This window comes from Anser anser, assembly GCF_964211835.1.
Source record: "Anser anser genome assembly, chromosome: Z".
In the NCBI taxonomy this organism is placed as follows: domain Eukaryota; kingdom Metazoa; phylum Chordata; class Aves; order Anseriformes; family Anatidae; genus Anser; species Anser anser.
The window spans coordinates 68525863-68549426 of NC_139723.1; the positions used below are offsets into that span (position 1 = coordinate 68525863).

The window sequence follows — 23564 nt, forward strand, 5'->3', positions numbered from 1 at the left end:
GGAACCTCAATATCAATTCCTTACAAACAAGCTTTGATTAAGCCACCAAAAATTTAAGAAAGCTTCAGATTTTCTGATTATAGGTGTAATTTTAGAAGGCAGCTTTGTGTGTTCATATACATATGACAACCTTCTAATATTGCCTTTGGAGATTCATTTTTTGAGTAACTTTGAAGAACAATCACACTTTCACAAAACGTAAGTTGTACTTGATATATCTAAAGTTACTAAGTCATTTTCAAAGATCATGCAGTTCGTTTTTTCCCCACATGATGGAGGTATTAGTCTATCAAGCCTCTCATGGCAAAGATGACAGTAAGCTTTGTAATCAACAGGAAATCTATTGGCAATTTCTAGAAGTTGAGAAGTTATCTGACTTTATTCAGCCAGCCAAGAAACAAACCAAAACAGATTTCTGAAGTATAAGAACCCTTATTGCTTAACATGAAGTGACAGTAACCTTGCAAAAACTATTGACTTTACCAGTCTGTCTGCAATTGCTCCATATACATTTTACAGAAATCCTTTCAGAAATCGTTTGTCCATATCCCACGATGGCTTCACATTTGCCCAATTACAGTACTGCACTGATGCAAATATATTAATTCCAGACCTGAAATAAGGCTGCTCAGCAGCGGCTACCCAGCTAAGTGGACTTTGCTATGTAAATGACAGGGAGATGATATAAAAGCTTATTCTTAAATGGAAATCAGCAGCAACAGATGAGGTGGATTTCAATCAAGATATCATATAGTCAGTCACATTAAGAAAGCTCATTCCTGTTCCATCACGTTTTTCTAATACTATCTTTTACCTGTGTGAGGGAAAGCCCCAGCTATCCAGCATGGACAGGAAATCAAAATCCTGAAGATACAGTTCCTCAAAGTGCCTTCTCAGTGAAACAAGTTTAGTTTCTCCTTTTCAGTTCTAAATGCTGTTCATAACACAGCCTTATCCCAGCTTCATTCTGCATGAGACTCCTTCCCTTCTTCATCCTATCCTTCCTCTTCATCTCCATCCCTTTTATCTGTTCTTCTCTTCAACTGCCTCATTCAGGTAACATGAAGCAGAAACAAACATTCTAGAAACTGCTGTGGGAGGAGGGAAGGCTAGGCAGGGGGCCACAATATTTGAGATCTTTCTTGTAGAGGAATGACAGAACAAGCCTTGTGATGTAAGTTATGAACTATTATATGTCAGTAGGGCCAAAAAGACTGTTCAAGTGTTTAATATCCAAATGGGCCGTGTATCACAAAGCGCTCATAACTGAAGGAAGAGGTAATGGAAGCAAATAAGCTGCAATACAGACAACGAAGCACAAGGACTGTAATAGCTACAAAGTTTTTGGAAGAGATAAAAGGAAGCTTATCTAATCTCCTTCAGGCAAAAACTCATGGAAGAGAACAGAATCCACAACAGATGCTTGCAATGAAACTTCCTACTATTCAGGAAGGAGGTGACAAAAAACAACCCACACCTCAAATACATTTGAATACTGCTGGAACTTACTTTTATCCTGCTGTATTGGCATTTTAAGTATGCAGGTAAATCTCTTCCAGCAGATTCTTGGAATATGTGGAGCAAAACTTTTGTAATTGTGACACTATATTAAACTAAACTCCGATTACTATTCCTGTTGAAAACATTAAATTGGAAAGAGCAGGTCACAAAAAATCGAGTATTTCAGAAATCAAGCATAATAAAATCAAACAGATCTCAGGAACTGTCTGGAATCAGATAAGGCTGTCTCTTAACAGCAACTGACAGTTGCTGATAGACTATCCTAAACAAAGAAGCCAGCTAGTTCAGCATAAAAGGAAGATAAAAAGGTCATAAGATGAATCAGGACGTTGAATGACCTCAATAAAAAAATGCATGCGTGCATCTGTGTGTAGATACAAAAGTAAAACAACGTAGGCTACTCATACTGACTGCTGACTGTGCATTGAACAATCACACAAGCCTATTTCCAAATTTTATAAAGGCTAAATATTCTCCATGGACATGAAAGACAGCAAGAAGTTTAAGTACATGCAAGCAACGTCACTCTCATAGTTGTTGATAAGGACATTGCATTCAAGAATATGAGAACAAAGAAGGTAAACAGATAAATTGGGAAATTAAACAGATGATATGAATTTGAAATATCCAGTGCTGCCTCTACTTCTACATTCACATACACTAAGAAAGAATAGGAGGATATGACAGAAAAAGAAACATTTTATAAGATAGTCATATTCAAGAAACCCTAGAAATCACAATGGGTTCAACTGTCACCAGTGGTATTCCCCAGGGGTCAGTGTTGGGGCTCATCCTCTTTAATATCTTTATTGATGATATGGATGAGGGAATTGAGTGCACCTTCATTAAGTCTGCAGATGACACCAAGTTGAGGGGAAATGTCGATCTGCCGGAGGGTAGGAAGGCCCTGCAGAGGGACCTGGACAGGATGGGTCGATGGGCAGAGGCCAGTGGGATGAGGTTCAACATGGATAACTGCTGGGTCCTGCACTTTGGCCACAACAACCCCATGCAGCGCTACAGGCTTGGGGCAGAGTGGCTGGAAAGCTGTGCAGCGGAAAAGGAACTGGGGGTGCTGATAGATGGTCACCTGAACATGAGCCGGCAGTGTGCCCAGGTGGCCAAGAAGGCCAATGGCATCCTGGCTTGTATCAGGAATAGTGTAGCCAGCAGGACCAGGGAGGTGATCGTCCCCCTGTACTCACCTCTGGTGAGGCCGCCCCTCGTGTACCATGTTCAGCTTTGGGCCCCTCACTACAGGAAGGACATTGAGGCCCTGGAACGTGTCCAGAGCAGGGCTACGAAGCTGGTGAAGGGCCTGGAACACAAGTCCTGTGGGGAGCGGCTGAGGGAACTGGGGTTGTTTAGTCTGGAGAAGAGGAGGCTCAGGGGAGACCTTACTGCTCTCTACAGCTACCTGAAAGGAAGGTGTGGGGAGCTGGGGGTCAGCCTCTTCTTGCAGATAACTAGTGATAGGACTAGAGGGAATGGCCTCAAGTTGAACCAGGGGAAAGGTTTAGGATGGAAATTAGGAGACATTTCTTCTCAGAAAGAGCAGTCAGGCATTGGAACGGGTTGCCCAGGGAGGCACTAGAGTAACTGTCCCTGGGCGTGTTTAAGAGAAGTTTGGACACGATGCTTAGGGACGTGGTTTAGTGGGTGACATTGGTGGTAGGGGGATGGTTGGACCAGATGATCTTGAAGGTCTTTTCCAACCCTAATGATTCTATGATTCTGTGCTATTTCTTGTTCTTAAGCAAACTATTCCATTTCATAAACTGAGTAATCGCAGTCTCGATTGAACAACCGCAGTGAGGATGCACAACTATTTGAAAGCACCACACATTACCACCACCAACCAAGGAGACATTTCAGAAAGCCTATTTCAAAAGCACTTTTTTTTAATCACTTGGATGATGCAGTACGAAAAAGCATTCTCTAAAACGTGTAAGACACAAAGCAAAATCAGAAGCAAGAACACCATCAAGCACACACCTCAGTCTCAGTTTCTTATTTTAAACTACCTATGGAGGAAGTTTTAATCCAACAACAGTTCTGACAGTGTGTCCAGGTGCTTCCTTCCTTCAACTCAGCTGTTAAAGCAGAAACCCCTGCTGAAGATAGGAGCTTGAGAATCAAGGTTCAACTATTTACATCATGACCGAGACTTGGTAGGTATCTTATTATCACCCTTCTCACATTCAAAAACATATATGTATTTTTACTGTAATTAAGGTTATGACATTTAGACTTCTCTAATAGTGAAACTGACTGATCAGAAGAACAGCAAAGAACGTACCTTTGTTGACGATGGCGGAGTAGGAAAATTAAGCCAGGCTGGAGCAAAGTCATGCTGCGCCATTTAGGTCCAGTCTCTCCGAATCAATGAAACAAGGCTTCAGCACCTCATGGCAAGTCCCTGCAATTGGAAAAATGAGAAATGAGTACTTTTCAGATGTTTAACTTACAAAAATATTACACTTGTGGTGTTTTCATCATTACTTCCCTTCTGTTTTCTGGTACTGCCTTCTCAAACAGATATGGTTTGAAATCTAACTAGCCTTATCTCATCATGGCATCACATTTGTTCTTTTATTACAGAAGTGTCACACTAATCAAGTATTTCCCAAGGATCATGGAAATAAAACTGTAACATTCATTCCTCCGTTTCCTTTTACAGATGGGATGAAGCATCTTGTGTAAGGTCTGATCAGAAACGTCAAAATTATTGCGTTGAAATATTTTCTGTTACTGTCCAGAATGGACTGCAGGAACCATTTCATCAGCTTCCTAGAAGCTGATTTTTCAAATTAGCCCATCAAAGTTAACCTCAGAGGCCATATTAGGGTTCCTCATGAAAAGACTAGATAGTTAGAGCCAGCAAGAATCCTTAATTTTCTCCAGATTGAATGTAAACAGAGCCTAAGTATCCAGAATACTGCCAAAATCCAGTAAAATTTTCTAGTTTGAAAATGGGCAAGAGAAGGTAATGGCTTAAGGCAAAGCCCAAGAGTACTTTTTCTGCCCCTTGTTCTCCTCACAGGCAGGCAAACATCTCTCAGGAAGCAAGAGAATGCAAGATAATACAAACTATATTACTTAAAGCTGAACTATAGCACTAAAAGGAAAGAAATGGATGAAACACTGCATGGACTATAAGGTTATGTGAATCATGCTCTGCAGCTAGATACTGCAAAACTGTCAGTGATTCAAATATATTTTAAGCGTGATAATATGCATTATTAGAAATTCAGCTGGCAAAAAAAATAAACATCCAAGTGCATGTCATAGGGAAGCAAAAACAAGTATTCCACGTCTCTGAACAAGAGAGTGCAGATTTGTTAGTCAGTATGCACAGATGTGGGTCTCTTTAATCTAAAAATGCTATAATTTGAGTAAGTTTTAGTAAGAGCTGTGGAATCTGAACTTCATAACTAATAATTATTGTCGCATTCTGGCCTGAATTGGGCTATCGCAAACTTCCAGTGAAAGAAGAGAACATTCCAAAAACTAAAAAGAAGCTTAGCAGATTTCTAAGTGTTAATCTGCACTGCTTAATTGAGTTGCTGCTTCTTTTTTATGCTAGGAGTTCACACAAAAGGTTTTGTAGGTACCTATGATACCAGAGTTAAATTATGAGGTAAGATGCACCTAATCAGCTGGAATTCAATAAAGACAAGTTTAGAAGTACATGTCACCCAAATAACTTGTTGTAAGTTAGTGTGCTGACATCATCTAACATGCTTTTCTAAATTAACCTCAACAGAAATTCCAGAAAAAAAAAATCTAAAGAATCCAATTATGACAGCCTGGAATATAACAAAGGAAGTTCTAGAGTCACAGAACCATAATCAAAATAGCTTCTCTTTTTTTTTTTCTTAAACAGGAACCAAGTTCCTGTTAGGAACTTTTGCTGATTAATCATGTTCAGTATTGATAGAGAAAGGGAAAAGGATGTAAGTTTTACCATATAAGCCAGCAAGAGATGCTAAATTAAGTAACAGCAAGTTAAATGTGAACTGACTAAGAAGGAAAAAAAAAAAAAAGATTCCCCTCCTTCCCTCGGATACAGTTCCCCACTCCAGGATGGAGAATCATGAAATCTTTAGAAAGGAGCAAAGAGGTGTCAGTACTGGAAGATCAACACAACAACAAAATAATCTTCAGACCAAAGCACTTACAGTCTAAAAACCAGACAGATTCAGTACAAACCACATAAGAACATATGAAAGGATCCATGAAGTATTACCAAGTTATTGGTGAACCAGACATTAGGAATGGGACAAGGGCACTAACAATGTGATTTCTTAATAAATTATTTTTACTGTTTTTAGAAAACTAGTCGAGGATAAGATAAACATTACTATTTACCCAACTGCCATGAAGAGAGTTTGTGCTTTAATTCACTAGCATTCCCAGCTTTTATCTTTTGCTCAATCACACGGGCTGAGTTGAGACTTGGTGTTCACCAACTACCCCAGGACTAGAAAATATTTTTAAACCACAATGGTAGTATTGGAAAACTGTGGGCAAAGCAGTTTCTTCCCACAAAAAATTGTTCTGGAAGCAGATTCAAATCTTACCAATGTTCAGTTAAAGCTCTAAATAGGTTTTCGTTAGTGCCACTAAGTCAGATGAGCCAATCCCTTTCTCCCATAGTACAGCAAAATTATAGAGAAACAAGTTTAGTCACAATTTTCCAATAGGCACAAATACCCTATCCATAACTAAATTGGCAAACAAACAGCAGATCAGGAAAGGATAGATATTAATATATTTTCTTTTAAGCTACATTGTGGAGTGCACAGCCCACCCAGCTTCAAGCTGTCAATCCCCATGTTTAACCACACTTCATCAAATTCTAACAGTTGCTACCTTTCTAATGTTGCCAACAAACTTGTCCTAGAATGTATTTTAATACCAAAAAAAAAAAAAAATCATTACAAGCATGAGCTCTGTTTTGATGATCTGGCAAATACGCAACAGTTCTACAGTACTCTTCATTCTCAGGAATATACTTTTGTTAAACTGAAAACAGATCACAAAGGGAGAACGGAAGACTACTCTGTTGGCAGGCAGGACTGGTACACTTAAACCATTTATGCTCTGTTTGATTGTTGAACATGAGTTTGATTTTTGATTGCTTTCAAATCAAGTTGCACCAACAACCAAGACTACTACTTTCTTCTGCAACACATCCCAGTATTGAGCTGCTCTTGGATTATTTTTGAAAGGTCATATTTTCTACAAGATTTGTCCTAAGGTGTTTTTTTCCCCTTCTATTCAAGCCCATTACTTCTTAAGCTATCCAGTGTTCAGAGCCATTTCTCCGTTCTGTATCTTCCAAAGCAATTGGAGCCTCTATTCAGTTTGTACTACCTTCAAATTTAATAGCCATATACTTTATTTCATTATTGCAAATATTAATAAAAATACTGAAGACATCTATTTAGAAAGTCACTTGATATATCCATCCAGCTTAACATCCAACAAGATCTGCCTCTGCAGAGACTGAACAGCCTCTAAGGCAAATAGGTAGCACGTATAATCAACTCATTTTAAAATAATAAATCTGCCTTTCAGAAATACATGACTGTCCCAGTTTCAACCGAAAATTCACATTAAGAATCTGAAAAGAATGAAAATAAACAGTAGGCACTCATACAAGCATTAACTAGAACCTGCTTTAATTACACCGACAGACCATGAAGAACTCATTTGTCTGCTAGCAAGACTTCTCTTATCACGTACACACGACACAACAGATCAACCCCTGTTCATTAACACTGATAAAACAGCTTTGTACTCAACATTAAGACAGCTATCAGAAGTAAGTGTATTGAGGTAAGCTCCATGGATCTAAACGCAGCGATTCCAATGCCTTCAGAAGCTCTCTTGGTAACAGATGATTAGGCCCAAAATTTATCACAATGATGAATTCATCGTTCTGTCATAGCACAAACTCAAAACATACCTGCCATTAATAGAAGTATCATAAATGCTAACTTTGCTTGTGTTGTCTATCATTGATACAGAGCTGCGCAGTTCTAAAAAGGCTAGAAAAAGACACTGACGTACTGCTATCCTCATACTCTTACTATTCAAATGCATGTAAGTTTCTTTAATCAGACTGCTCACAATATTCAGACTCATGTCAGCAACACTTTTGATGTCTGATTCAAGTAGTGCATAGTGACTTCAGAAAAAAAGCCTTCCTTTGTCAGCCCATAAATTTAGATGCAAGTCTTTGCAAGATTTGTTTTGCTGTGTATGTGGACAGCAGAACAGATTGCAGAAAAAAAAAGTTCTTCTATTTTGCTTCTTGTGGATCCATCTGGGAAAAGTCTGTTTTAGGTAACATGCAACAATTATTCCAGTATTTAATTACATCAAATTTAATTCTATTGCTGTTTTTTTTTTTTTGAAGTCAGATCACCAAAGATAAGGCAGTGAATTCAAAGCAATAATGAGCAGCTAGTTCCAAAGAAGGTACAGTGAATACAGTGAAGAGATTTGTCATAAAGCTAACACAGTCACCCACTTTGATCCACGTTAGCAGATGAAATGAGAAGACTGCATCAAGTACAATCAACAAATACTCAAAAAAGCTGTAGGGGGCTTGTTGTTGTTGTTGTTTGTTTTTGGTTTGGTTTTTTACAGTTGAGTTGATAGGGTCCTTTGTGACAACCTATTTTACTCCAATTTTAAAGGAGCTGGAAAAACTCATTTTTTATACAAACTGATTTGTCCTATCTCAAGAGTATCTGGGAAAGCTTCGTATATTGCCTCTAGAAAAAGAAAGTTTTTTAGAAAAAGAAGTTGCAGATTGAGAAAAGGGAAGCTTAAAGCAGCTGCACGAACCAGAAGTCAAGACTTCTGTGAAAAGACTAAGAAAATCATCAAGTCAACTCCCAAAATTCTGTACTAGGAAAAAAAAATCAAAAGATGGAACTAAAAGAGATATCATTAGATTAGTTTCTGCTTACTGCATTAAATGGAAGAATCAAGCCTTAAACAGTATAGTCAGCCTTCTCTACACTATCATTTTTTTCTTTTTTAAATCATCACAGAACAAAATGCAAGACCACATTTGGAATACCATCACAGAAATTCAAAACTTTACGGAGTACAAATGACTTCAGTATTCATGGACAAGTCTCTAAGAAAACTTCTTGACTTGCTTTGCCTCACAAAATGAGGACCTAAAACTGGTCATAACCCTGGTCATAAACATCTGAGGAGTAAATTCCACTGAGAAAAAAAAAAGGCGTTTTAATCCCAAACACCATGAGAATACAAGAAGATACCAGTCATGATAGATTTAGGGTGGAAAAAGAGTTCTGAAGGTCAGAAGAACAAGATTCTGGAACATCTTTAAGACTTTAAACAAATATTTGAACCTGCCAGTTCCCATTATGCTTAGAAGTCAGAAACTGGTGTATGTTAAACTGTTTAATTACACAATGTGTGTACACAAATATAACACTGTAATAATTAAGCCAGTTTTTTCCTCCTCAGGTGGTAACCACATGAGACTACAGATCCCCCAGAAAGATTTTTCCTCTTTCCCCTCTGAAAATTCTACTTTGAATCAACGGTGTTTAGAAAACAGTCTTTCTAAATGTGAAAACCACAGTGGGACCAATGTATGAAAAGAATCTGCTTTTTTTTCCTGCGATAAAATAGAATTCATCATAGTACAAAAGGAAAAGACAGCCTGTATCCGTGAACTTTCAGATTAATATACAAAATTCTTAAGTTTCATTCTATATTACAATTTTCACATTATATACAACCTTTAATTTGTTGTTAATGGGAAAAACTATGCCATAGCCAAAACATCTAACTTTTAACTTTTGTCCGCAATGCTTGTTAGCTAAAAACCTCCAAGCAGTCAGCACATAAAATAGGGACACAAAAGGTCTCCCTGGGGACAGTGACGGGACCCAAGGGAATGGCATGGAGCTGGGACAGGGGAGATTCAGCCTGGGGTTTAGGGAAAGGTTCTGCACCCAGAGGGTGGCTGGGCACTGGGACACGCTCCCCAGGGCAGCGGTCACAGTCCTGAGCTGCTGGAGTTCAAGAAGTGTTTGAACAACGCTCTCAGACATCTGGTCTGATTTTTGGGTGGTCCTGTGCGGGTCATGAGTTGGACTCATGATCCATGTGGGTCCTTTCCAACTCAGGATATTCTGTGATTAGACGAAAATAGACCAAGGAGATCCGCATGAACAAACTACCCAAAACAGTGCTATGGAATACATCTCAGGTTTAATATCGACTCTCATATTCTAATAAAATTTGCATAGTTTCTTGCAGTCAAAAAAAAAAAAATACATATCTCTCCCCCACCCCCCTGGGCTTACCAGGAAGTGGAAAAAAAAACATAGGATGCTCACTCATTCTCAAACCATTTGTCCTAAATTAGAGACTCCTGCCATGAGAACTACGTTGGTTAGAGATTTTGCCCTCCTTCACTCCCGAAGGATTTCACTAAACGGGCAGGCAGACTGGCAATATGTGGCAGTTGCTTCTAACTGTGAAGCATAAGAATGCTATAGGCTAAGCATGGTGCTCAGCCCTGGCAAGCATCTGTTAGCCCAGCTCCCATCTCTGCACAGCACGTCAAAAATGGGTGTACAGTGCAGACACACAGCTGACTCATTACAAAGTAACTGTAGAGTCACTACAGGCACAATCAGGTGAATTTACAGATGACTTGGCTGCAGAGATAAACCAGGAAGCAGTTTTGCTAACAAAAGCCATGGAACAAAAGGGTAAGGCATGCAATCAGACCTAGTAAAGGCTAGAAACAATTAAAAGTAAAAAAACTTTAAATTAAAAGACAAGTCTCCAAAACAAATACTCTAGTATTTGATTCCACAATTTACAATCTAGTCTGACTTCCTCCATGTATTAGAAACCCATACAAAAACGTATAGCACTGCACCTGCTAATACAGTTGAGAGAGAGTTATTTTCTTTACAATCACCTCCAATCTGGCATTAAAAATATCAGGAAAACAAAGGAAACTGAAGTCTGGAGAAAATTAATGGTTATAGTTAGATAAAAATTAAAGTGATCACTCCCACTCTGAAGATGATCTTTTATCCAGAGTTTCTTCAAGCTTCACTTCCATTCATCAGCTCTTTGTAGCAACAGAAATATTTCCTCCCTGTTTGTCTACTTATAACACATCCCAAACAGCCAAATGGCATCTCTGAAGTGTGTAATACAGCTCAGGCATTGGAAAAGTGACTCCCATGAAAACTCCTCTCAGGCAATCAGTACTGGCTACGTATGGGGACGTGGGAGCCTGCAAACAGTGAGGGGTGAGGAGTCGGGGAGAAATGATCCTCTGGGACACTGCAGGCGCAAATAGCAGGGGAAGCAGCTGTAATTGAAGCATTCTTCGACTGCTTCAACTTACAAAGATACCATGTTTCTATCTTTTGTTGAACAGGCCAAAACAGAAAAAATAAGCACGATTTTTAAACTACAAAATCCTGAAAAGACAGTAGAAAGTAACATAGTATCTACTCACTTCACTGCTACTAGGTTTTGAAGCTATTTTCATTTTTTTCAATGGTTTAAGTTTCTCATAAGAGAGCAAGACAAACTACATAGTATCTCATTTTAAATGCATTAAACTGTAACAGTTTTGTGACTCACTGGAACAAAGCTTTAAAACATGTAATGCTACCTTTTGTTTTCCAAGGTCCACACCCCTTACGCACTAGAGGTGTTCTAGCAATGAAAAGCAACTCTTTGGTTTATCAGACACAGTTACGAATTTCAAGCATTGTCCTGTAATGAAACATTGCTATCATGTAACAACCTTTTGACAGTATGCTGTCTTAACGCCTGTCTCAGCAGCCTCCAGTCTTTCCAATAGCATTAACAAAGATAAAGTCCTCCTCCTTGTTGGCATCCTCACAAATTTTACATGGAAGAACAAGAGTTTGATGGCTTACTAGTTGTGAATCTAGGAAGTATCTTCTGGAAAAGATAAAACATCATTCAGAGTTCTGAAAGAATGATCGAGTTGTACTTCCTTAGAATATCAAAATGTTTTATCCTGCAACTTCAGTTTACACACGTCTTCAAAAACAGAACCACATCCAGTTAGGTTTTGAATACATCCATAGACTGGGTCTACACCACCTCTCTGTACAACTTGTTCCAGTGTCTGACCATCCTCAAAGTTTTTTCTTCTGTTCAGACTGAATTCATGTGTTTTACTTGTCCTTTTTGCTTCTCTTTCTGTCATGGCACAGTGGAGATAAACCTGGCTCCCCTTTCTTCATTCACTCCCATCAGTTGTTACGCACATGGATAAGATCCCCCCGAGCCTCTCTCCTACAGGCCGAACTGTCCCAGCTCTGTCAGCATCTCCCCATATGAAAGACGCTGCAGTCCCTTCATCATCCTTGTGGCACTTTGCCAGATTCCCTCCAGTAAGTGCATGTCCTTCTTGTACCAGGGAGCCGAAAACTGGACACAGTGCTCCACGTGTGGCCTCACCAGAGAGTGCAGTGTCGAGGGAAACGATCACCTCCCTTGACTTGCTGCCAGTGCTCCTCCTAAAACAGCCCTGCACGCTGTTGGCCTTTGCTGTTGCAAGGACCCACTGATGGCTAATAATCAGCTTGCTGCCCACCAGTGTCCCCACATCCTTCTCTATAAAACTGCTTATCAAATCCCCAGCATGTATCAGCATGCATGGTTACTCCTCCCCACATGCAGAACTTTGCATTTTCCCTTTGCTGAACTTCACAAGGATCCTCTCTCTCTCCAATTCTCCAGCTTGTCCAAACAGCTAGTGTAACAGCCACTCCTCCCAGCTTTATATCATCTGCAAATTTGCTGAGAATAAACTCTGCCTCATCACCCACATCATTAATGGTGTTAAATAGTACTGGCTCCCTGGATCCTCTTTCTGATGAGAGGAATTAACGTTCCATCTCTTCTAGAACCTCTCACAATCACCATGACTTTTCAGAGATGACCACTGAAGGGCCTTGCTCCCTCAGCACTTGTGGGTGCACCTGGTCAGGCCCCAAGCACTTCAGTGAATCTTGTTAAAGTGTTTCCTAACCCAATCCTCCTCCACTGAGGGCGGAGAAAAAAGCACAGCAGAACTTAAAGATGACAAGGACATGAGATCAGAGACTGTCCCCACCCATGCCCCGTAAGAGCTTGTTGTTTAACTTGTCTAACCAGTACTCAGTAGGCAGAGGAAAGACAGTCCCACTAGTGCTGAAGAGGTCCAGCTGGAGGGAGGTATCTCCAGTCAGCATACGAAACATTTGAGCCCACAGCAACACTAGTTGTCTCAACTACCAGAATGAATAAAAACAGCTTTGCTTTTTCATCATGTCCTAGCAGGAAGAGACAGATAAAACCAGTGGCATCACTACAGTAAGAAAAAAGCTGTTCAGAACGATAGCAAAATAGCTCAAACCCCAGAATCTAAAAATCTGATTTACTGAAAGATTGTACGCTGTTAACCATCAAGGATTTATCGTATTAAATACAGCCTACTTAAATAAAGTCATCTAAAATTTTATAGGAAAACAAATTTTTACATTAATGCTAAAAATTAGGAAAAAAGCTGACAGATGAAACCATCTCACCAGAAACTAGATACAAGGAGAAAAGTTAGGCATTCTCAGCTTCTCTACTTCTCATGCTCCAAGGATAGCCTAAATTACTTTACATAAAACAGTTTCTGTGACACAGCGTATTGCAGAGATTGCTAGAAGATTATAACAAAATGAAATTATAAACTCAAATAGGTAAAAATGCTTGAAGCTTGTGAGTGGAATAATAAAGTCAGTAACAACAACAACAAAAAATTCAGCCATGAATTACCAAAGTTAGATTATAAAGGAAGAAACAAGTTTAAGTTTTCTGATGCTCCCTGAAGACCACTTTAGAATTTGTCTGCTGATTTGCATAGAGAAATCCACAAACAGAATAAAAGTTAAAAGTGTGTGCATGTATATACACATATATAGTTTTCAGAAAAAATTAAAATTAACATGTACACGTATCTAAGTAGCACATACCCTGCGATCTTTTACGTACTGCCTCACAGATTATTATTACCTTAAGTACAGCACACCACAAACCATGTGTGGGAACATTAACTCCACCCCTCTGCTATAAACTTCTTTGATAATCCACCCTCATCTTGTCACAGTAATTATAATATATTTATAAATGGGGTAAAAGAAGGTTGTAAGCCACCAGCATTAAAGTGTACTATAGTGTTATTATGACAATGTAAAAAAATAGTTATATATTATTCACTGCCTCAAGTTTGTCGCTACTGCTGCTGTTTTGCTTCCTTGGTAATAACCTACAGCAAGTATATCAAATCCTTCTTACTACGTCAAGAAGGCAAAACCAAGTGTATATGAGTTTCATAGGGGACCAATAAGAAAGTCTACATGATATCTTAGAAGAGACTGATCATCGGCAGGAAGAAGGAAGAGGGAAGCACACTATTTTCTATGGCAGAATTAAAACAATGTTCATACTATCAGAGATGTCAAGCATCAACTTACTGCATTTCATGACAACAAAAAGAGAAAGCCAAGGTCAAAGAGCTTTCTGGAGAAGCAGAAGACAAGGCAGAGCAACTCTGAAATAACCAAACTACAGAATAAATTGACCCTACAGTTCTCCCATCTCGGGCCAGCTTCAAACATTTCATGTGCCTGATACATTAGCCATAGAACAACTACACAATTGTTCTCTCAATCAGGCAAGGATACTACATATCCTAACCATGTAACTACACAGTCCTAACCACCTGACTTACACAGCCTCTGTTCTTCGTAAACTGAATTATTCAGGATTTTTCTTAATTAAGCAGACAAGTAAGTCAAAACTTCTTCTGCTACAAAACCACATTTTCTTTTAAACAGAAAGTTTCCGGTGATAACATATCCTTCCCTGTTATCCCCAGTCAAAATAGTGCTAATTTAAAGACACGTGGAAGCTTTAAACAGTACTTTTGCTTAAACCCTATATATCTCAATTTTTATTCCCTTTTCAGAGGCAGCTTATCAGAGAAGTTTCTTACACTGTCATTTATTTAGTATGAACAATGAGAAACAAGCTAATTTCAACTTATTTTGCTACCCAAAATCTGTACATTAATAAAAGAATATTCAAACTATAATAAAAGCTTTACAGTTTTTGAAAATTGAAATATTTCTACTGATCACAAATTGCTGCAAAAGCATAACTATTTGAACAAAAGATTATTTTCCCTCATTTTCTCTCCACACAGATGTACAGACACAGACAAAACAGAGTAAGCAAGGTTTTCTGTGCTGGGAATAGGATGAAATCCTCTGTCAGACTTAAACACCTCCAGAACTCTTAAGACACACCAAGGTATTAAAATTGTATGGTGTCAAACTGTATCGGTCCATTTTTTTCATCATCTAAGCTAACACATTCTCTAGAAAAAATACAGCCCCCGAAGACCTAACATTACAGTGACTTGGCAAAAACAAACAAAACAAGAAAAACACATCTTCGTGTCAACTTAGGGCCCAAGTTCCTTATGTGAGAATGACTCAAGTGAAGAGTGCTTACTGCTCTTGTTTAGCACAAGGACCTAGAATGTTAGTAGACAACAACTAGTAGATGTTCTAAAAATCCCAACTACTGCTCTGTATTGTCTTCTTTCTCTACATAGATATGGTTTACGAGTAACAGGGCTTAGGCCACTCCCGGGAATAACGTATTAGTGTACCAGGATTCAAAACATCTTTTAGGAGATATTTTAGAAAGAGACAAGTTCATAAGAAAGGTTAGAATGTCTTGATCCCTACTTTTAATGAAAAAAAAAAAAAAGGCTTTTCCTTCTCAGACTGTACCAAAACCTAAATCTAAAAACAAAAAAATAATTTTGTAGCATAGAATACCTGCTTATTTGAAGGTAAACTACAAGGTTCTTTCTGCTCGAAATCCTACACTTGCAGTACCATTTAGTGGAACTCTAGACAGTCATTGACCTTCTTGCCCTCTGCAAGGTTCAGAGTCCAAAAGCTGAAGTGTCAGTGCAGTAACATTGCCCTTCAGTTCAGAATACATTATAACAAAATCACTGGGAATGTTTTCACACTTTGGAGTCTTCATGAGCAATCTGAAGAAAAAGCAGTTATAAAAGATGGCAGTTTTCAAATATATCCCTAGCATATAAAGCAGAAAAAAAACATCTATATATTTCAGCTCTTTCACAGAGTATGCTTACCTCAAGAAAAAAAATAAATAAATAAATGATCAGGGAAGAGTTGGTAGCAGGACATACAGCATTGTCTTCAGTCAGTGTGTAATGCTACTGCTCGAAAACACAGTTACAAAACCAAAACAGAAAGTGTGCCAAGTCTCATTCAAGTTTGTCTTTAATCAGTTCTGCATATAGTCCTCCTTGTAGGATAAATTTTACTACTAGTACTAAAAGAAATTTGAGCAACTTCCCCAGAAGTCCTCGATGAAGTATTACTGTCAAACTGCGTTATCCACGCATTTTAAACAGAAGAAACTCAGTAGAAGGGAGGAAAAAAGGAACCTAAAGTACATTACCTTGTGAAGTACTAAGAAAGCTAAGTATCTGCACAATTTCTCTATACTATTTTACATATTTAATTCCACTTCAGCGTTGCTGCAAGTTTCAACTCTGCTTACACTTAAAAGCTTCCACTAGTGGCTTTTTTTTTCTCCCCACATAGAGCAACCTACTCCATTCACAACAATTTCTCAACACAAATTACCCATTTTAGGATCCACCAGAAGCAATGTAACCATGGAAGAGCTATGCTGCTGACAGTTATTCCAGTACAAAAGCTATGTTTACATCAAGGCTTAACGTATAAGCTCTCTGGGGCAAGGACCTTATCTTCATACTTGTCTGCAAACCACTTACCAGACTGTCAGCACTATACAAATAAAAGCCCAAAGAAGGTATAGATGTGAACCAACACGCTAGGCATTTTATTCTCAGTGCGCCTCACCCAACTATCAATTCTGCTCAGGATACAAGGGCATAGCCATAAAGCACACACGCAAATCTACATCAAATACATATGCATGCAAATTAGACAAACAACTGCACTTACCAAGTGCAAACATTTTAAAAAGGAAAAAAAAAATCCTACCAGCAGCCAGAAAGATGTAAAGAAAGAGATAATTTAATAAAGCTGAAAGGAAAACTTTTTTAAACATCCAGAAGAGGGAGTAGAGATAAAGATGTGATTCCAAGAGTAGCTGGTGGGATGCAGCTCCTCAATTTCAGTGAGATCTCCCCATCAAGAGGTAAGTTTCTCATATCACTGAAAGTAAACAGCTTGAAAAATAACATAGGCATCACTTTTTCTATTATTTATGAAAAAGTACTTGTATTACTACATTGTGGGCACGACAAAATCTAATGAAACGGCCACTTATGCATGAATTCTTTCCATTCACCAAATGGTTTTCAAGCAAAACACAGACTACTCCAACTAAAAGAATGAAGATAACTCTTCTGTGTTGCTCTGGTTCCTTTAGATGTGGTTCAGTTCATTCACTCAAGCCCCAGCCACACTAAGCAGAAAAGCCCCAAGCCACAGCCACAGGAGATTACAGAAAGACTCCTATTTATCATCTACAGTTTCCATGTTTTCCTAACAGCGAAACTGAAATAGAAGTTAAAATAACAAAACAGCAAGGCCATTCACAGACAGCAAAATACTGAAGCTAGATCAACATTTAGATAACTGACAACTCGCAGAGTAGAACTATTTCAGTGATCCTGAGAAGTCATGTAAAAATATCTATTTAGATGACAGTCTTTCATTTGTAACTTTCAATAGAAAGTTACAGGGGAAAAATCCACTGTAGCAATTCTGAGATACAGTTTCCCATGGTTAAAATTACTTTTTACCAGGCTTCTTCCCAAATATCTTGGTAATGCTGTTATAGAGGCCAATTTTCCTTATCATCTCCGTGTTACTAACATTTCGGTATTGCAGAAGCTTTGAAAAAATTTTGAAAAGGTGGTGGCTATGGTAAATGTATCCCCCTTACCAGACACTCTGTTTATAGTCTACCCAATAATGCTTTAATTATTTAAAGCTTTTTGAGTAACCCAAGGGAGGGGAGAGGATTGTATTTAGTAAAATTACCACTGACTCTTGAATTAAGTTGTTCTGTCCATCTTAATTTTCTTCGAGGCAGTAGCAATTCAGCTGAAAGCACACCTGCAAAGAAAATATTGTAAACGTATATTAATTTCCAGATTTAAACTTTATCTACATGGAGAAACATTTACCTACTACAAGGGAAGAGGGCAGCAGTACATCCAAAAATGACACGTAATATCGGTTAGCTAGCCAATATATTTTGGTTTTGAACCCTTCCCTAACACATTTATTATTACAGTATACTTTCAAACCAGTCTCATTCCCACTATAGAACAGGTAATTACTCTGAACGCAACTTTAAAATATCCATGCATTAGAACACCAGTTTGCACAGACAGTAAATTAACTTTTGGTAATAAATAACTGACTTCCATACATGACAAAGAACAGTGGAAAGAAACAAAAGAGCAAAGCTACACTCTCAGTACCCTCATGCTGCAAACATGCCTAACAAAAATGGAAAGACAAGCCATCCAGCAGTCTTGTTCAAGAAGCATAACAGCTCATTGTTGAGTTTACAACATTAATACAAGGGGTAAGTTACGTATGGATTCAGTCTACAATTTTTTTTTTGGGGGGGGGGGGGAAGGAAGGGTTGTTTTTTTTAAGTCTCCCAGAAAAACCACACTCCTGCTTAGAAATTGCTCTTTGTAGAATTGCATGCATTCTTCAAATCCTTGCAGATATTCCATTTATTATTAAAAACAACAAATTGGTTGTTTTTAATCTAACAAAAAAGTTAGATTCTGCAAGCTCATTTCAACGCTAAAAAAAAAAACTACATCCTCCAGGCAATAGATGTTACTGATTTAAGCATTCTACTGACAAAATGTTCTGGTGTAAATTGACTTATGAACACTACAATACTTACCTAATCCAAGAGGACCGCACAAGGTGTTAGCACTGTGTGATTTGTATTCTTCCAGTTTGTCTTCCTTGAGATAATATCCCAAATTCTTGTTGATACTACATTTGTAGCTGTTTTACATAGATTTGACCTCACAGGAATCAGCTACCCATCCTTCTTGCTTATAGATTCTGCAAGGCTATTTCCGAAATTTTCCAAGTCTCTGACTTAAAAGGCTTGTTTTTTCTCTGAAAGATTCTTCTCTTGTCTATTCCATGTACATATCACTATAGAAATCATCAGCTCCAGGTGAAATAAATACACTGTTTATGCCACCAACTGTAAAGCTGAAAATCCGAATTTCACATCTGAGCTGAGGAACATTTCCTAGCTTCAGGTAGCAGAGGCATTTGTAAACAACAGCTATCTGGATACCGCCATATTGCTTATTGGCAACAACATTTTCCAACAAAAATATTAAATAAAATATAAAAGAAAAAATGATAAACAAATTTCTGTTAGACTCTTCATTTAGAAAATATGTCTCAATGTAACATGACAAAAGGCTAAGTCAGAAAACCTAAAAAATAAAATAAGGGTAAAAATATATGCCATGAAACTTTTCAGTAATGTCTACACAGTGACTCAGGCTACATTTAACCTGGAGCCAGTCCACGAAACCAGTTACGCCTGTGACTCAGACAGAACGTTGCTTGGAAAAAAAAAGGTAACTAAAAACCTAAAAGCACTTTATTTGACAGCCGAAGCATTCCAAACTTGACAAATTCAGCTGCGTATCCATGCCATGCGGACAAAAGCATCCGAGGGTGAGGTGCTGTGCACTTCTAGAAAGCTCACGACTTCAAATTTCCAATTCACTTTCCCAGATGCCTAGTGATTGCTTCAGAAACCTTTGCAGGAGGAAGCACTTGGACAAATAATCCCCGAGCAGCGTCCGGTGTTTCTCCGCTCTCAAAGGAAGCAACTGCGGCAGGTCGACTTCCACCGTTCTTCCTCCCTACCACCAAAAGGCTCCAAATATCCCGGGCTCCCTCTGTGATCCGGATTGCCTAGGGGAAAAAGAACCAGAGCCATCAGCGCTTCTGAGACGCGAACCGGCGTGAGACAGAGCGGCGAAGCCGAGCGTTAGGAAACGAGCGCGCGTGCAGCCAGCCAAGGGAACCCTGACGCTGAGGGCCGCCGAGACCTGCGCTCGCATCCCCGGGCCGGCAGCGGGCTCGTTCAGCGGGGGCAGCGCCGCGGTGCCAGCGCTCTCCTGCCCTTCCACGGGCAGCACGCGCTCCCTCCGCTCTGCCAGGAGCGGAAACCACCCGGACAGGAACCGGCACCGCCGGGTTTTACTGGGGGTGACGGAGCCGAAACAAACCCACTCCGCGGCTCCCCCCGCGGCGCCTTCGGAGGCCGTGAGGCGGCGGCGGGGCCCGGGGGCGGCTCCCGCTGCCCCCCGCGCGGCCGGGGCCTGCCCCCCGCGGGGCGCCCCCCTCACAGCGGCGCCGCCCCGGCCCCGCCGCGCCGCCTCCTCCTCCTCATCCTCCTCCTCCTCCGGATCCCCCCTGCCCTCCGCCCCCGGGCCGCGGGGGCCCGGCCGCCACCACAGGCGCGCGCACACACACACACACACACACACACACACACACACACACCCGCGTGCACGCGCACACACTCACACACACGCGCGCACCCTCACACACACACACACACACACACCGCTCGCCTCGCTCCCAAAATGGCGCCGCTCCGAGCCGCGACAGCGCCGCGCGGGCAAATCTCGCGAGAGCGTGCTCGGGAGGGGAGGGGAGGGGGGGTGAGAGGAGAGGGGAGGGGCGGGGCGTCCCGCCGGTGAGGGGGGGGGTGGTGAAGGCCCCGCGCCGCCCCGCCCCGCCCCGCCGCCGAGAGGGAGCCCCCCTGCCGTGACGTCACGGGAACGATCCCGAAGGTTCCGCACGCGGGGCGGCGGGGGGAATCCCCGGCGCGCGACGCGGAGAGACACGCCCCTGCGTCATGCCACGCCCCCTGCGTCATGCCACGCCCCTCCGTCATGCCACGCCCCCTGCGTCATGCCACGCCCCCTCCTGCCACGCCCCTCCCCTAAGCCACGCCCCCTCCGCTAAAGCCACGCCCCCTCCCGTAAGCCACGCCCCCCTCCAGCACCGGGCGTCGCTGCAGCGCCGCGGTGCTGCTGCGGGCGCTGCGGGTCCTGCGCCTGCGGGGGTCGTTAAGCTACGGCGATAAAAGCCGGGCGCGTTCTGATTGTTCGCTGGTAAGGGAACCCTGGCGTGAATACAGGCACCGGTCACAAAGAGCAGGGGGAAGGGCGGGAGGCTGGCGGGCTGGTAAATCTGTCAAGTGGTGTTTTTAGTGATTTTTTTGCTGTAAAACATCCGATTTCTGAAGGAAGATTGTGCCCGGACCTGGGAATATGCTGTCACAGAAGGGGGTGACAGCCTAGGAAAGTCCTCGGGCCGATAATGCTTTAGCACCTAGGGACACTTTAAATTTAAAGAATCAAGGGCAGTGCGACCACAGCGTTTGCTCCTAGTTCTGCCTTGCGTGGCCAGGGACCAGAAAGCACAGCGGAGCGGGCCATGACCAAGTCCTCACATTTAGGAAGGAATCCTTCCCAGTCTTGCAGACCTTGTCTGGAAGAAGCCGTCGCACTGCAAGCTCTTGGCTCCCCATTATCCACACGTGTTTTCCAGATTCCTGAAACCAGCTATGCCAGGAGCAAAATGTATAATTTCATAACGTGCTGGCTGCTCTTTGCAGCGTTTTTACCTCCTTTGCAGGCAATAGGCCACGCCATCACACTGTTCCCTATTCCCATTTCGGATATTTTAGCAACTCCCACCCATGACAGAAGATGACTAATTTTAAAAAGCTACCACCTAAACTGATGGTCACTTACAGCAAAGAAAATATATAAAATAAAGCAAATAAATTCATTTATATTTTGGCTTTTCAAACATTTTTTTCTATTTTTCATATAAAAATATAAATCAGGATTCCAGATCCTATTTCATCACACTAGTAGCATTTCTGACTGTACTGCCTACCTGGTTGCTCAGAATACCTGTGAGGTCTTGATTTCCAATGTCTAACCACTTATACATGAGAAATGTTTAGTCGAAAGTTAAAACTGTTCAATTTTAATTGCATTTACTGAGATAAAACTGACATAGGTCTCAGGGACTCATATAAACATAAGAATTTGCTTAATAAGACTTGAACATACTGGGAGATAAAATAAATGTAATGCCATCAGTAACAAACATAATAGTACGCCATGCTAACAAGCAGCTTGCCTCAAGCAATAAACATTTAATATCAGACACTAAAAGTTAAAGCATTAAAGTGGCCTAATTTTAACAGAAGCAGCTTCTGAAACTAGGTAAGCTGAGCAGAACAATTTTGTCATGGAGAACTGAGTATGTGGTATTTTCATATGAATGTTTCTCTTTTGTTAGGCAGACTTGGACAAGTAGGCCCAGATTTTTGCCACAGATGCTCCCCCATGTTTTTAAAAGGCCTTCCACTGAGCCATGATAAAAGCAATGAGTAACTCGTGGAATTTGGACAACAACTGACAGTTAAGAACAAAGCTAAAAATTACTGGTTTGGAATGACTGAGGTACTTCCTGTAATTTGATGAAGAGAGGGGAAAAAAAATCATTGAGAACTTTAATCCAAACTTATTGTTCAGGATACTATATATAATTTAAGGTTCAGTTTGGTGTAGATCAGACTACATACTCTGAGATAAGCGAAGAGAGATGTAGTATAGGTGAAGCCATATTCAGGGATTGTCTATATCAGTATATGAGAGCTTTTGTTAAATACAATGAAACAAAAATCTACTGGAAATGCTGAGGTATAAGAAATAGAAACATTTTAACTCCCACGAAATACTAGCCATCCCTACTTAAAATACAAACCTCAGGGCTCATTTTAACATGAAAAAGAATATATATATAATTTAAAATTAAATCTTTTGCTCATAAAATTTGATGGTGAGATGAAGTACTAAGCCTAAAGTTTAAAATGTTTTTTGGCAGGCACTGGAAATATCTTTGGCTTTAATTTGTTCTAGAGTAGAATACAAGATATATATAAAATTATATTATATACTCAAAAAGTTAATACTGTAAATATTAAAGAAAAAAGAAGAATTTTAACTTCTTCCTATTACACATTTAATTGTCACTCCAAGATGTACAAAATACTTAACCTTGTACTAAAAACCCAGTGTGCCAAACACACAATCAATCTGAACCAAAGAATCAAGCAGAAGGACAAAATCAAAATATTTGTGTAGAAGCTTTAGAACCTTATTAATACAGATTTGACCCAGAAAGATTCTGACACAGTAAGCCCAAGATTTAAAAAACAGAGAGAAAATGGCCAACTAATTTTAATAGTAAAAAACAAGTTCTAACGCACGTTTTTCTCGGTACAGGAGTATTTGTACAATTAGATTCCAAACATGGCAAGAATTTATCATGACAGACACAGATAATAAACAGTACTTGTTTCCAAGTTTTAAATATCTTTCAGCTGCATGATCGCAATGTAAAACATTTTAAGGAACATAACCCAAAAAAATGTAAGTATTATACAAACGTACATAGCAACATCCAGACATTATCATTTGCAGTAACACGATGAACACTAGTATAAAGAATTTATGCTTGTCTATTTATATTTATTATCCCTTCCAGGAAAGGAAAGATGACTTTTCTAATTGCTTCAGGATTTCAGGGGTTCTACTTACAAAAATAAGAGAATGGGATTTGATTATATTAAATTAACATCATTATTTGCATCATAACATGTATATGTTAATTATTTCATTTTTCTGAGTATTTCAGTGTCCAGTGCACTTCAGTACACCTTGCAAATGCTAAAAATGTCTGAAAATTACAACATAAGGGCTTGCCAAATTGTTCTTTTCTCAATTATTTTAATCTTAAAAA

General features: G+C 40.0%; 1 protein-coding gene across 7 annotated transcripts in view; it reads right to left on the reverse strand.

The window, feature by feature from the left end:
* GPBP1 (GC-rich promoter binding protein 1) overlaps positions 1–20453 on the reverse strand; it is a 33866-nt gene extending 13413 nt beyond the window's left edge. Inside the window, exons 1-4 of one of the 7 annotated variants that reach the window (XM_083816970.1) lie at positions 20302–20453; positions 18598–19643; positions 17716–17783; positions 3821–3940 (exon numbers count right to left, since the gene is read on the reverse strand). In XM_083816970.1, the coding sequence (XP_083673096.1) occupies positions 3821–3883 (63 nt within the window). In that variant the 5' untranslated portion in view covers positions 3884–3940; positions 17716–17783; positions 18598–19643; positions 20302–20453. The other 6 variants (XM_083816975.1, XM_083816972.1, XM_083816976.1 and 3 more) reach the window with 6 other exon arrangements.
* Positions 20454–23564: the final 3111 nt, after the last annotated feature.